We start from the raw sequence: 16,358 nt of genomic DNA on the forward strand, positions 1-16,358 counted from the left end.
GTGTCTTGTTATGACGATGATAAGTATGCACTCCATACATGAGCGTGTTCTGACAACTTACACAAAGTTAGCAAATATATTCTTTATAAGCTTCCCATTGACTACATAAACAACTAGCAATGGCTGCTTGAGGGTTGTAGGTTTAGACTGTTGTATAGTTTGCTCGACATCCTGAAGCTGTTTTGCATTTATTGTACATCAAATGAACCCCTGATAACATTCTTAAAGTAAGACCAACACCACTCATATTTTCTTCATAACATGTTTTAAAAGCTTTTCTTCTTATCCTCTTTTACTTCATCTGTACCTTCATCTTTTCTAGTTCTGTCCTTAGTCATACAAAGCTGTTAGGACAGCAGCTAGAAGGTGACAATGGCTTGAATCCCTCCGCGAGCATTGTGGGTAAAGGAGACACTCACTTCTGCGCCGTGTGCCATGACTACGCTTCTGGGTATCACTATGGTGTCTGGTCATGTGAAGGGTGCAAGGCTTTCTTCAAGCGTAGCATTCAAGGTAATGCTCATGGTCAACGCATTTAACATGTAATAAGTTGAATGCATGCTCTTCTCAAATGACATGGAAGTTTTCTAGCTTTTTGAGTATTCAGGTTTTAGTTGTTGTTTTTTTTGTTGCTTGAATCTTTGTTAACACTTTTATTTTGATGGTCCATTTGAGTAATAGTAGACTGTCTGCTTAATATCTGTTGATACTGCTTCTTCAACAGACTTTTAGCTGACTATAAGAAATTTTGCAAGTACATAATCTACATTAACCCTAACCCCAACCCTAACTCTACCCTAACAGTCCACTTATAATCTAATGAGAATTTGTTGGCATGCAGATGCAATGTAACTCAAATTCAGCAAACGGACCATCAAAATAAAGTGTGACCGAATCTGTAAACAATACTGTACTTGTTTTGCGTGCATGTATGTCAGGGTCAGTGCACCGCGTTCCTCATGAGACCTTAAAACAAGTTTGTTTTGACCTTTCAATCAATAGACACTACTCAAAAGGTCAGATATATAAAACGGCATGCGATTAGTACGTCTCAGTCAAAACCACTCAGTATTTAAGTCTTTTAAGGACACACAGTCTGTTACTATACACTGCATTTTGTTTGAGGCAGAAATGTAGTCTCTGATCAGTTTGGAGTTGTTCATACAATAATTACTTTGCTTAAGATTATTATAGAAGTGTGTTTATAAGTGTGTATAAATGTTATGGTCACACTTTAGGGTTTCATTAGTTAATGTATTTACTAACATTAACTAATAATGAACAACAGCATTTGTTAATCAGTTCAACATTTACTAATGAATTATAAACATCCAAATTCATGCTTGCTAGCATTAGTTACCTTAAGTTAACATGAACAAAGAATGAACAACAGTATTTTAATTAATTAATGTTAACTAACATAAACAAATACTGTAATAAATGTGTTGTTAATTGATTGTCCATGTTAGTAAATGCATTAACTAACATTAACTAATACAACCTTATTATAAAGTGTTATCAAAAATGTGTATGAAGACGTTTAGCAATTTGTGCACTGTTAATAAATTGAGACCACTTGAAAATTCTCACTTTTCCTGGATTTACCAATGTTTATTTGTTTTATTCTCTAATAGTTTAAATAACTTTACTTTACTTTATATATATATACTTTATATATATATATATATATATATATATATATATATATATATATATATATATATATATATATATATATATATATATATATATATATATATATATATGTGATTTTTGGTGACAAATCTTATTTTGACACATATTTTGAGAAAATAACACACAAAAAAAATACAAAATAAAAAAACCTCAACCATACGCTCTGGGCAAATGTACTACAATTTTGGTGTCATAGGGGTAAAAACATCAACTACTTTAAACTGCTGTAAATGCATCAGATATATTTTTTACAAATGTTTGCATAAATTTGTTAGTAAACCTCAGTCCTGATCAAAACTGCTAAATTGTTTAGAAAATTACATGATTTTAACTCTTTAATTGCCAAATTCATAAATGATGTCACTGTGATTTGGTGAAAAAACACACAAAATGACGTATTTTCAATATAAAAAGTAATTATAAACAGTTTTTTTTTAAAATTACTTTTATCAAAGTCTTGGACGTGTGAAACAACATTGCCTTTCATGCATTCTTTTTCATTGATTTAATTTTTTTCTCCCTAATTTACTGTTGGTGGCAATTTTTGCCCCATTGACTTCAATTAAAAACATATTTTTTTGATTACAAAAACCATGACACTATATAATTATGCATTTTTGATTGTTGGTGGTTTTCCCTGTTGGGAAGAGAACATTTAAATTTTTACTGTTAATCTTCAGTTGGCACTATTAACCATTTAGATAGGCATGTGCAAAAAAAGCTTAGTTTCGGGATTTTATATGGAGTATAACAGCAAATTTAAGTGTGTGTATGTCTGTCTGTGTGTGTGAGAAAGTGACCTTTACCCACTTACCTTGATGCGTCTGAGAAATGCGTCTCAGCTCTAAGAACTACATGGAGTAAACAAAAACAAAGACTGTGTATTTATGCAGCATTAAATGTGGTTATAATGGATGTCAATAAAGCAAAAACAGCCACCAACAGTAAATTAGGGAGAAAAAATTAAAATCTAACAATGCATCAGGGCCAATGTTGTTACCAATCGTACACATGTCCAAGACATTCAAGAAAGGTAAAAACAATCCAGTCCACATTGAAAATATCTTATTTTGTGTGCTTAATCAGTGACACAATTTGTGAACTTGACAATTAAAGAGTTAAAATCCTGTAATTTTCTAAGCAGTTCAGTAGTTTTGATCAGGAGTGAGGTTGATTAACAGATTTCCGCAAAAACATTTGTAAAAAAAAATATTTATCTGATGCATTTTTATAACAGTTTAATTCAGTGGATGTTTTCATCCCTAACATAACGAAAGGTAGTCAACTTTAACAGTGCACAAGGGTTAATTTGTTTAAAATCTGAGTTATTCCACCAAGCGTGGATTGATTTCTTTATTATGAATTACAAAATGTATAGGTCATTGGCATCTTTTTGCAATTTGGATCCATTGTCACAATATGCTAAAATGCCCTAAATCCCAACATTTTATTTTTAAATTTGGAAGAAATGTCATCTGTAGTTTACTGAATAATACATTTATGTATTTATTCAAACACAAACTGTATTTATACATCATAAATATGAAAAGCTGATAATTTTCCTGTGGTTTCATAGCTCTATGTGTGCACAAAACTGTTTGACTGTAGAGTGCTCTAGGTGTTTTATTATATTGCTTAAAAAATCATTTCAAACTTCATTATTAGCATCATATTCCTGGAAGCACATCTTATACAAATAATTTTGCATAATTAAAAAGACAAGTTTTAGAATTATGTAAACATCTCTTATATCAGTCAATATCTGATGTTAATTAGTTCTGACATATTGTACAATATGAATATTAGGCAATAATCTTGGATGACATTAATAATCTGGATTCACAGTTCTTGAATTGTAATTTCAGATATTGACTTTTTATTGTCTTCAGGTCACAATGACTATATTTGTCCAGCCACCAACCAGTGCACTATTGACAAGAGCAGACGCAAGAGCTGTCAGGCCTGTCGACTCCGCAAGTGCTATGAAGTGGGCATGATGAAGTGTGGTATGCAGCTGCCTCTCCGCTTCTGTGTGTAGCCACATACTGTATTTATATAGAGAAACCTACAATACTGTATGCATAATTTTTAATATTGAACCTCCCTTTTAAGGCAAGACACTGCAGTTGAATAGGGTGAAACGTTTACTAATAATTACCATCATACTTTCCCACCAGACAGATTACCTTAAGAATTGCAAACATTTTTTTGTAATAAAAGTAGTTTGAATATGCAAATTAGGTATTGTTTGCTAACTTTTCTTGCTCAAACATCTCAACACTGCATGACATCAGATTCAAAATTCCAGTTTCATCTCACAGGGTCGAGAGTTTTCACAGAGGGGTTTTGGGGAGTCTCTTTATCAATGTGCAATTCAGAAATGATTGCAAACATACAGTTTATTGGAACAAAGTAATATAAAATATGCAAATTATCTATGGACATAATCCCTTGTTAAACCTTCAGCGTACATATATAAATTAAACTTAAATATTATCCAGCATATGTTACAGGGGATGCCCTTTCAGCTGCAACCCAGTACTGGCAAACATCCATACATACTCATACACACACATACACTATGGCCAATTTAGTTTATTCAAGTCACCTATAGTGCATGTCTTTAGACTGTGGGGGAAACCCAAGCACCTAGAGGAAACCCACTCGAATACGGCGAGAACATGCAAACTCCACACAGAAATGCCAACTTCCAAGACGGGGACAATTAAGTGTAAACAAACAAACAAACGGACCCAGCTGGGACTTGAACCAGCAACCTTCTTGCTGTGAGGCAACAGTGTTAACCACTGAGCCACCGTGTTGCCCCTAAGTACAACATGAAATCATAAAATACATTATTTATTTTTCTAGTGCACACTGTTAGTCTTAAGGTGAACAATTAATCCATGCAAGTAAAACAGTTTGTTTTGGTAATCTTTAATCAAATCTAACTGTATCCGCTTTGCAATGGCAGTTCTTTTCTGATGACATCAGTTTGACGGCTCGGACAAGATATATGCTTAACCATGACTCTACAACCCTTAGTTTGATGTGAGATAAAGAGGAGAGGAGGAATGCAGAAATAAACCCCACCCGATATGAATTAAACTGTGGAGATATATGGTTCAGCTGGTAAAAATATGAATCGTAACTGAAATTTACATACAGAAACTTACTTTTTAGTAGAACATCAAAGTGAAATAAACAAAATAAAAATAAAAAATACTGTATTTTGGAGGTTTTCTTTCAATTAAACTTATATTAAACACACTGTAATAAAACCAAAAGCCCTAAATGTCAATATTGCCACCAGCTTCAAATGTTATCGCTCGATTGAATGGGCGTTATCAGTAGTTATCAGCTGATAGATATGGGCCTTCTGTGCCTGCTAGTAGTCATCCATCCATATTGTTAATCGGATATACAAATAGAGAAGACTCCAGATCCAGATCTGTTTTTACATTACTGTTACGGTTGGGTTTTGGGTTGGAATAGAGTAGACGTTAATGAAATACATTTAAAAGGACATTAAATAAATAGTATAAATTCTCGTTAACTTCCAGCCACAGCTGAATGTGATTAACCATGTGTACGGATAATAACAGCCTTCTGGGCCTACCAGTAGGCACAGAAGGCCTCTATTGGCCCATATCTATCAGTAGATAATCACTGATAACGCCCATTAAATTGAGTGATAACATTTGAATTAGCTGATATTGCAAGGTGCATAAATTTCAAGTTTTTTTCCATATAGAAAATTGATCTATGATAATATATGCAAGGCTTAATTTGTGATCTGGCACCTCTGAATTCTGATCCGGCACCTCATTTTACCGATCCCCTTCCTCATCCGCCCTCCTCCTCCTCCGCCATCCACTTTCGCCCTACTAGCACCCACCGCAACCCTTCCCCCCTCCCGGTCTCCAATTTTGTGCGCTACACCACTACATTCTAGAGTAACATGCCGCATCCGTTACCCCAATCTGTTTCGGGACCTTGCAATTCACAAATTAAGCACTGAATACATGCAAATGACATATTATAAGGATTTCACATATCTTTTCATGTATTTCATGTATATTTTCACATTTGTGAACACGTATATAAAATTATAACTAATATATTTGAAAAATGTATATACATATATGGAATTCTAATGGTTAAAATATATTTTGCTCATATGACATATTTTACACATGCTAAATCCAAATATAAACTTGTATCTTATATATGCAATTTGCGTATATTACCACAGATCTAATTTCTATATGGGTTGTTTGGTGCAGTGTCTTCCCTTTTCTTCTCCAGATATTTTAAAGTAGTTTGACTTGAGCCTTGTGTACACTATAAAAAGCGATCATTGACTTTAATTAAAAAGATGAGTAAACACCACCCTTAAATGATTAAGTAAATGAACTATGTGCATAATTATACAATTAAGTTAAGTAAACCTAATAGTTCTAAGAAGGAACAGAAATACTTAGCTTTTTTTTACGATTGATTTTTGGCCTTTATTAGGACAGTAGTCAGTCAAGACGCAGGAAAGAGAGTGGGGGTAAGGTCAGGAAACGTCCTCGAGTCGGGTTTGAACTCAGGATGCCCTGAAGTGCTACAGCCTAAAGTGCGACAGCGCGCTAACCACTAGGTTATTTTTTTAAGTAATTGCTTTTTATAGTGTATACTTATTCTGAAGAGATGTTACAGTGAGTATGTTAATGTCTTAGACCAGGGGTCACCAATCTCGATCCTGGAGGGCCGGTGTCCCTGCAGGGTTTAGCTCCAACTTGCCTTAACACACCTGTCTGCGTGTTTCAAGTATACCTAGCAAGACCTTGATTAGCTTGTTCAGGTGTGTTTGATTAGGGTTGGAGCTAAAATCTGCAGGACACCGGCCCTACAGGAACAAGTTTGGTGACCCCTGTCTTAGACAGTATGTGTGCACTTTTGATGCGTGTGTGTTCTTGTGTGTTTCGACAGGTGTGAGGAGGGAGCGCTGCAGTTATCGAGGTGCTCGACATCGTCGTAACCCCCAAATCAGAGACAGCTCTGGCGGGGTGGTAGGACTCAGAGGTCAATCCCAGCAGCATCTAGAGTTCCCCCTCAGTCCCTCTCAGCACCTCTTTCCTTCAGGGGGCAGAGCTGAGGGACGGGGCCTGAACTATTCCCCTGAACAATTGGTCAGCTGTATTCTAGAGGCGGAGCCACCTCAAATTTACCTGAGAGAGCCGGTGAAAAAGCCATACACTGAGGCTAGCATGATGATGTCACTAACAAGCCTCGCCGACAAGGAGCTGGTGCTCATGATTAGCTGGGCGAAGAAGATACCAGGTGTGTATATGGCACGTTATGATTTTGCCAAATACGATGCAATCCTGGATTAATATCTATGTTGATTCTGGAGCATTTTTTGTTCTAAAATGTAATCCATACCTAACCCTACCTCTAAACCTAACCATAACTGTAAATTATTCCCAAAATCAGAGGGGAATAATAGTTGGGTAACAATCATCTAGAAGTGCATACACCTAACCGTAAGCCTAGACTTAACACAAACTATCCCTTAATTCTGATTGGCTGATTGGAAGTTGTTCCAGGATCAACATAGATGTCAAAAATCTGAAATATTGTGCATCAAAATGTTCAATCAAAAATTAATGTACATCAAAAAAATATGTTTTAAATGCCTTCTTAAATACCCTGAAATGTGCAGCTTTTGTCAGTGTATGATGTCATTTCAGTGTGGGACATATCATGTAACACCTCCCCTGTTTTATAAATCTGCAATAGGGTTTTGTTTAGCTTGGCCAGCAGGAGTTGTTGAGCTACGGCACATTAGACTCATTACAAACAGTCTTTAATAGCAGTGCTAATTCTGTCTAGCCACTAATGCTATAATATTCATTGCCATTCAGAGGGTTCCAATATGTTTTGTGGTCTGCACCAGGCATGGATTTGATCTGCTTTATGGTTTTCTATCTTAAGGAAGTAGAGGACATATGTGGGTGTACTGTGACAGTTTGTCATTGACATGAAGCCAGACTTCATTCACCTTAATGGAAATCATATTTATACTGTCGGGATTGTTTATTTAAATAGTGCACTGTATGTAACAGAAATAATCTTGGAAGCATGGTGGCTTAGTGGTTAGCAGGTTAGCTTAGCAGCAAAAAGTGGGGTGATGGAGCGCGATGTTTATGAAAAGTGGGTGGCGGCACTGGCGGGATGAGTGGTTGGGCAGGCCAGAATTGCGGTGGCAGGCCAGATAAACCGTCAGGCCATCGGGAAACACCCGGTGCTCCATATGGCCAGTCCTCCCCTGGTTCAGGCTAAGCCAGGATATCATTTTTGTGCCAGGATGCCTTTCTGTTTCTGTGTGGAGTTTGCAGGTTGTAGCCATACCTGTGTTGATGTCCACCATGTGCTTCGGTTTCCCTTAATGTCCAATGCCATGCAGAATATGTGAACTGGATATAGTTAATTGGCCATAGTGTGAGTGTGTACATGAAATGGAGAGTGTGTTGGTCTGTTGGTTACTGTCATGGCAACTGAGTAATTGAGGGTTCATTATGTTGTTGTGACCCCTGATAAAGAAGGGAATAAATCAAAGGAAAGTGAGTGAAAGTCAGAGAAACTTGATCTTAAATGTTGTGTTTTCCTGTGTGTGCAATGCATTTTTCTCCTATGGGCTTGCCATGGATAGTTGAGCGTAAAGTACATAGCACAGTGTGTTTTAAAACCGCAGCTACTGGCATTGCTTTTCTGTTTTTCATGACTAATAAACGTAGAGGATTTCAGATAAACATGTGTTGGCTCTTGTTTATTATTTTATTTTCAAATGCAAGTGTTTAGGTGAACCTTCATTATGAACGTTTGATTATATGAAACATATTTGATTGATCTGAAGATGTGATAAGACGCTGGAGTGCAGAGTGATGTCATAAGCATCAACGATCCATACTCTGAAGAAAGAAACTGCATGTTTTGAATTTTTATGTCTTCTAGATGCTAAATTTATGCTCACTAACTTAACGATAACTGTAGAAGTAACATATTTATAAAAGGGTGCATGTCCATTTAAATGTTTTTGCATGTTTGTGTCTCACCACGCTGCTGGGGTTCTAAAACAACTAAAATAATGTGCAAATAAACATGTACACGCACTATTACAACCCCCCAAAAAACTTATATATTGATTTCAGTGAAACTTTTAAGGTTATTTTACAATTAAGTTTATAGTTAATAATATAAATGTTTTAGGTCAGTGACAGCAGGTGTGTGTAAATGTGTTCTGGAAGTCATTTGTGTGTCTGTTGCTCCTCTTACAGGTTTTGTAGAGTTGACTTTGTCAGATCAGGTGCATTTGCTGGAATGCTGCTGGCTGGATATTCTGATGTTAGGATTGATGTGGAGATCTGTGGATCATCCTGGGAAACTCATCTTCACCCCTGACCTCAAGCTCAACAGGTGAACCCTGACACTGACATTAGCTACATTTACATTCACACAAATGCGATTGATGGCTCTGTCAAGCTGAAAATACTTCCTCTAAACACCTCAAACAATCCAGCGGAAGCTGATCTAAAGCTTGAATCTCTTTAAAAAAATGTTTCTTCTAAATGATTTGTGTAAAAGTAGGATCTGTTCAGAATACATATAATGCACTTGTACTCAAATATGGGAACTAGATTGCAACTAGATGTTGCTGCTGACTTTTATTTTAGTATTTATTTGACGTATTTCCAACTGAAATGGAATACTGAGTAGAGGACCGGTTTCATTTTTGCATACAGATATGTTTTTATTTTAGCAAACTAACACTAAAGCATATAGTATCTCACCTAACGGTTCAAACCACTGTCATCAGAGAAGGACCACCAGATCAGAAGCAAAAGGTTAGTTTTTGATTAAAGATTGTCCAAAATGATTTCAGTGGATTAATTGTTCCTCTTAAGCCTAACAATGTGCACTAGTAAAATAAACATTAAAAAGTTTGTTAATCAATTACAAATTTGCATATTTTAATATAAACAACTTCCAGAATCTGAAACTAGATTGGATTAATTTAGATTGGTAAATATGTCATGTTGAGTGCATATATGTTGTAAACATCATTTTTGGGGAGGAATTTTGGAGAAAACCATCTGTGTAAAGACTGTTCACAATAATATTTACTCAAAACCAAAATTAAAGCACAGTTCTGAGAGGATAATTCAGGAGTATTTCCACTGCAGACAGTTTCAATTAGTTTTTGAAATCCAATGATTATTAGTGACTCCCCACAATGTGCTCATATCTAATCAGTCTGTTCCAGCAGTCATTTTCTGGCTTGCTTACTTTGGTTGCTTTATTAATCATGTAGCCCTTAAAATTATGCAAAGCTACTTTTTTTTACAGCAGCTGACAAATATGACTGTTGAAATGTGCTAATAGCAAGCTAGAAATTTGGCAAATGTAATACAATTCTCACTTTTATGGTATAAAATCTAACACTATGCTAAATGTGCCATTAATAGAAGTTAATATTAGAATTCAGATTTCAAATGTGGTTTGGTATGAATTAGTTCAGATCTTATGAGGGTATTTTAATTTGTATGAAATAAATTTAAAAATGTTTCACCAAATATGTGGTGTAAAATATTTTAGATTAGAGATGCTTGAAATCTAAAGGCGTCTTTCAGCAGTGGGAGTGGGATATCTTGTTTGATGGTAACATTTGAAAAACACTAGTGTTTAGTGGATTTATTCATTGACCTTCAGATAATCAGCTGTTGTGTGTCCAGGCCAGGGCACACAATGTTTTTTTTGTGAGATGTGCATAAATGTAACTTTTTGTTAAAGGGGCAGGTTTCCATTAGTCACCCTCCACTTGTTCCAAACCAGTTTGAGCTTTCTTATGATGAATACGAACTATATATATATATATATATATATATATATATATATATATATATATATATATATATATATATATATATATATATATATATATATATATATATATATATATATATATATATATATTTTTTTTTTTTATTTTATTTTATTTTTTTTATTAAAAAGCATAAAACATTGACTTCCATGGTATCTTTTTCCTAGGTCCCACTTTATATTAATTGGCCTTAACTAATATGTACTTACATAGGAATTAATCGTTTGCTGCAATGTACTTATTGTGTAAATACATGTATTTACTGTGTACTTATGCTTGATTAAATACATGTATGTAATTACATCTGTAATTAACTTTTGTAATTACATTTGTAAATACACTGTTGACCATCCCTTACACCTTAACCCACCCTTAAACATACCCATAACAGCAAACCTGTCCATAACCCAACCTCTATCCCAACTCAAAAGCACCACAAGTGTTCTCAAATACATTATAAACGCAGTAAGTACATTGTATTTATTTTTTTGATGTAAGTACATAGTAGTTAAGGACACTTAATATAAAGTGGGACCTTTTCCTACTACGGATGTCAATAGCCAATAGTTTCCACCATTTTTCAAGATATCATCTTTAGTCTTCAGCTGAAATAGAAACTCATAAAGGTTTTGAACAAATTGATTTTGAGAATACATCTTTGGCTGACATCTGAGCCTGAAAATATTACAAGTGGAAGGAAAAACCTTGTTTGTCATAGTTAACATAGGCATGTTTTTGTTAGTTTTTTTATCAGTGTGTGGCATTTTGCATGTGTGTGTATGTGTGCTTGTTTTATTTATATGTGTGTCTGTGAAATTGAATATTCCTCTTCCTTGGTGATTATCTCTAGGATCTTAACAAACCTTGGTGTGTTCTCATAACACAAGCTTAGTTTGTACTATTAATTTCTCACACACTTCTGAGTGTGTGTGTGTGTGTGTGTGTGTGTGTGTGTGTGTGTGTGTGTGTGTGTGTGTGTGTGTGTGTGTGTGTGTGTGTGTGTGTGTGTGTGTGTGTGTGTGTGTGTGTGTGTGTGTGTGTGTGTGTGTGTGTGTGTGTGTGTGTGTGTGTGAGAGAGAGAGAGAAAGTGTGCGAGATAGCATGTACTTCCTTTGTCTTTCCCTTAAAACTAAGGTCATCTGTATCCATTCTAAACTCTGTGATCTGTATGCTATTAACTTGCATTGTCTTTTTCTTCCTTACGTCTATACCTATTTGTCTGTTTTTTATTTTCTGCTTATTCAACTCATAACTATAGGGAAACTAATTTCACCAATAAAAGTTTTAGTGGTTCTTTGGGGGTTAAAGGGGTAGTTCACCTCAAAATGGAAAATATATGATAATTTATTCTAGGGCTGAACAATATATAAAAAAATTGTCATTATTGCGATAATAGGGTATAGTGTTTCTTCCATTACTAAAAAACTTCCGGTAAACGATTAGTGTAAATTTTATACCTTTTTTTTTTTACAGCATCGATGTTGTAGTGTAATTAAAATATAATCAGTTAAATAGACTTCAGTGTTCATTTAGTTGTTCAAGCATAAAATGCGACGAAAAGCCGTTTACATGCCTGTCAGGATCAGTAGGCTAGCACAAAAACTCCATTAAATATATTGGGGTAAAGTAAATGTTCATATTTTAAAGACATGGCGTCGAAAAAATGGCATTTATTGCAGTGCTTCTTGTACATTCTGAGACCCACTTTATAATGTATATCAGTCAGGCAGTGAAGTTTGTGGATTTTTAAAGAAAACAGACCTTAAACACACCGATTTTGTAACAGCCTACAGTTCACCGGAAGCACTAGACCCAGGTTACTGAAACATTAAAAAGTCCTTCTGTGTCAGCGCAATAGCCTAGTGGTTAGTGCTCTGACATATTTTGCAGTAGCACTTTAGGGCGTCCTGAGTTTGACTCCCGGCTCGAGGACATTTCTCGTCCTTAACCCCTGTCTCTCTCCCACTTCACTTCCTGTCTATAATACTGTCCTAACCACTTAATAAAGGCCAAAAAAAAAAAAAAAAAAACAAGTCCTTCAGTATACTTCTGCATATATCCTAGTATATGCAATATCCAGAGAAGTAGGACATTTTATGTGCCAAACATTTGTATAGTTTGTTTATCCAAATCTGACCTATCAGAGGAGACCTTTACTATCTTTTCCCCCACCTTTCTAGTAGATGCTGTTATGATGTTGTTATAAAAAACAACAAAGGTTTCCACCAAGGTTTTCAGTCATTCGTGATGTTTTAAAGTCTAAATGTTTGCACCTTGACATTATTATTATTGATTGTTTAATTAGCTCAGAAAAATATTTATTACCTGCTTATTTTAGTATGTTCATAACATAAATAAAAGATTTTTTTTATTGCTTATAAACTAGCATTTTTAAAGTTGTTAGAAATATACGTTGGAAGAGGAAATTGAACACGCTGCAATTGAAGAAAACACATACTAACAAATTGTAAACAAATTACAAAAAAGATCAGCAAAACATGCAAATAGCATGGAACACAACGGAAACCAAAAATGTGACAGACCCAGCTGAGATTAGTTTATTGTGTCGTGACTTTTGCTGAGTGAAGTTGTAGGGGATCATTAAAAGATGAGTTTTTACTTTATTTTAACATCCTGATTACACGATTCCCATGTCTTTTATTTATTATAAGCCTATATAACTATAACCTAAATAGCCAGGTCCGTCACATTCTTTGGTGTTCTTGAAACATTTTCCTTGTTTTCTGTACTATTTGCATGTGATGTGAGAAAATGCTAGAGGGGTCTGGATGCAGACCTGGTGCAGTGCAATCTGAGCTGCATCTAATGCTTTTTTAATGCGCTCACCTAACCCCACCCCTGACCCTACCCGTCACAGTGACGTCACTCACGCCATTGAGTGCATTGGGTCTGACATTGCATTGCTGAGTGATGCAGTCTCAGCTTGCATCATAAAGGCTGCATCCAGATACTATTGGAAAATGCAGCGCATATTCCTAATTTTTTTGCGTTGTGAGAATTTGCAACGTTTTCTAAATTTGTTTGCATTGTGAGGATTTGCAACATGTTTGCTGTCAAACCAATAAAGATCTTTTCTTAATTTGCTGGTGTTTTTTTGTAATTGCATGCGTTTTCTTATCGGGGTGGTCCAGAGTGTATTTTTAGGCTTGGTTGTAAGATGCAAAACAATGTGTGCTCATGCTTCATTTGTGGAAATCACGTTACTTTTTCATATATCATACTTCAATTATATACTGCTACTCAGCTAACATGAAAACGACTGTCATATTTCATAGTTCTCCGATTGGCCCGCCCTTAAGAGGCTCTGATTGGTCAGCTAACATTATGTGCTGTGATTTGCTGATCAGCTTCAAGTCACTCAGAAAAGCATCATGCTTCTTATAGCATGCGTTGTGCCTCGGCTGTGTAAATACTGTCAGTCAGAGAAGCCGTTGGCCGCAGCAGTTTGTGCCTGAATCAGACATAAAATGAAGAGGACACAGCTGAACAAGTGCCTTTCGCATATATTCGGATTGTAAGCATGTGTAAGTAATATGAAACGTTCCCATATGTTTTGCGAGTTCCTTATTTGAGATGTAGAATGAAGGGAAAGCTGCCGCATAGAGAGACACTGCAGCGATGGTGAAAATTGTGGGTGTTTACATCGGTTTGACGGATAAATATAAATTTGTAGCTAAATTGTTAACGGTGTTAACAGCACATCGACTTCCGTAGTAGGAAAAATAATTACTGTCTTTTGTCCCAGCAACCTGCATTTTTCAAAATATAAATAGTCGATACTGTAAATCACGAGATTTATGATTCAGGTGATTGTCCATTTCTCCTTAGTTTCTTTCTCAGTAACTCTCTCTTTCTCTCTGTTTCCTTCATTCAGGGAGGAAGGGAATTGTGTTGAAGGCATCATGGAGATTTTTGACATGCTGCTGGCCACCACCTCTCGATTCAGAGAGCTGAAGCTGCAGAGAGAGGAATACGTCTGTCTCAAAGCCATGATCCTGCTCAACTCTAGTATGACACTCCTCTGATTGTCTGTGTGTACGTTATTAAGAGTATGTGTGTACTCTTATTGTGAGAGAGTTAAAAGATTATTTGCACCTTATTTCTTTCATCATGTAATTATAGCATGTTCACTATAAACTGCTACGTGTCTGTCGTAAAAAAAAACAAAAAAAAAAACAGATGCTTTTAATCTGCATAACCGGTCAGTGGTCTTCTGCCAATAACGCCCTCTTGTGTTTTAACCCTAAAAAGCCTGCTGCATTATACTTGACACTTTCATTTCTAAGTCCTCTAAATTATCAGCATGATAACATGAGTTATGTTGATTTGTAAAATCAGTCCTCTGATTAATAGTTCATACTGTTACTGTAAATTATACTTATCTTCTGGACATACTAAATCTGTTCATCTGGAGTTATTTTATTGTAAATACAAAGTTAAAAAACGGTCAGTGATATGTTTCTTTATTATTATTAACAAATTATAGACTAAACATTATACTGTACATTACAAAAAGCTGCAAAAAAAAGTTTAGCCTATCAAAATCAATTTTCATTAACCTTTTCTTCTCTGTAAAATGTAAACATTGTGATTAAAGACTGATTAAAGAACAGCAAATGAATCTCTCAATTAGATTTGTCGTTTGATCACTTTAAATAACAGAGGTGTCACTTTAAAAATGCACTGATCCATTATGAAAGCATTTGATTGTTTCCCTAACCTTTTATGCTTATTAAGACAAAATTAGTTGTGTTTAGTAGAAAAACTGGAGGGTTGACAGGTATGGTTCTGGAACAATACTTATATTGCATAAAAACCATCCAATATTGCATCTATGACCATTTCTCAAAAGATAATCTTGTGTGATTCAGAGGGACGAATGGACAGAAAATATATTCCCTTCTAAAGGCAAAATTTCTGAATTGATGAGAATCTTGTGACATAAGATTAACATATATTTTAAATCATTATTTCAAGATGAGATTTTAATTTCAATTAATCATAATTATATTTTTGAGAGAATGAGAGGTAGTTTATTTGTAAAAACTAAATAATTATGTCAGCATCAATCACATTGCATTGTTTTCCCCTAAAATAAAAGCTTCAAAGCTATGATAATAAAACTATGCGTTAATTGAGTCTTTTTTTAAATGACACATTTCAAGAGACAGAGTGACAACTTATATTTATATGCGTTTATGTAAGTAGTCATTTATAATGTTATAATATCCTTGATTTGCATTAGAAGTTATATATAATTACTCTTTTTGCCATTTACAGTGCTCAGCATATATGAGTACACCCTCCAAAAATCTCTCATTTAAAATTATATTTTCTGTAGGAAGCTTCACAATATTATATTTGTCCACATATATTAGTTTAGTAAGTACTGAAGTCAAATCTGGAGCTAATCAAATAAAATAATTTACGATAATGGTTAATAAATGAGTACACCCAAATTTATATGTTTGGGAAAAATATTAAATAATACTATCAAAAATAACAAAAATCAAGAGAAACTAAAAATATGTAAAAATTTTGTTGAAATGTTGTAGTTTGTTACTTTTTTCTATATTTTGCATGATTGTATTATTGTTCCATTTCTAAAGATGTTCTGTGAGTAAAATATTATTTTAATAAATTTATGTTTAATAAATCTGTTTTGTTCAAATCCACCGAAATATATTATCCATGTTCACTGAAAAACAGATAA

General features: G+C 34.7%; 1 protein-coding gene across 23 annotated transcripts in view; it reads left to right on the forward strand.

Annotated features, from left to right (window-relative positions):
* The window catches only part of esr2b (estrogen receptor 2b), a 45,686-nt gene that overhangs the window by 21,644 nt on the left and 7,684 nt on the right, over window positions 1–16,358 (forward strand). For 15 of the 23 annotated variants that reach the window (XR_015504935.1, XR_015504936.1, XR_015504933.1 and 12 more), the window contains 5 exon segments: window positions 323–513; window positions 3,585–3,701; window positions 6,673–7,023; window positions 9,021–9,159; window positions 14,520–14,653. Coding sequence is in view for 9 of the 23 variants with exons in the window: in XM_087277493.1 (XP_087133619.1) it covers window positions 323–513; window positions 3,585–3,701; window positions 6,673–7,023; window positions 9,021–9,159; window positions 14,520–14,653 (932 nt within the window). In the remaining 14 variants the exon portion in view is untranslated. 23 annotated transcript variants of the gene reach the window in all.

Source organism: Danio rerio, chromosome 13 (assembly GCF_052040795.2).
Source record: "Danio rerio strain M-AB ecotype USA chromosome 13, GRCz13ab, whole genome shotgun sequence".
Classification (NCBI taxonomy): domain Eukaryota; kingdom Metazoa; phylum Chordata; class Actinopteri; order Cypriniformes; family Danionidae; genus Danio; species Danio rerio.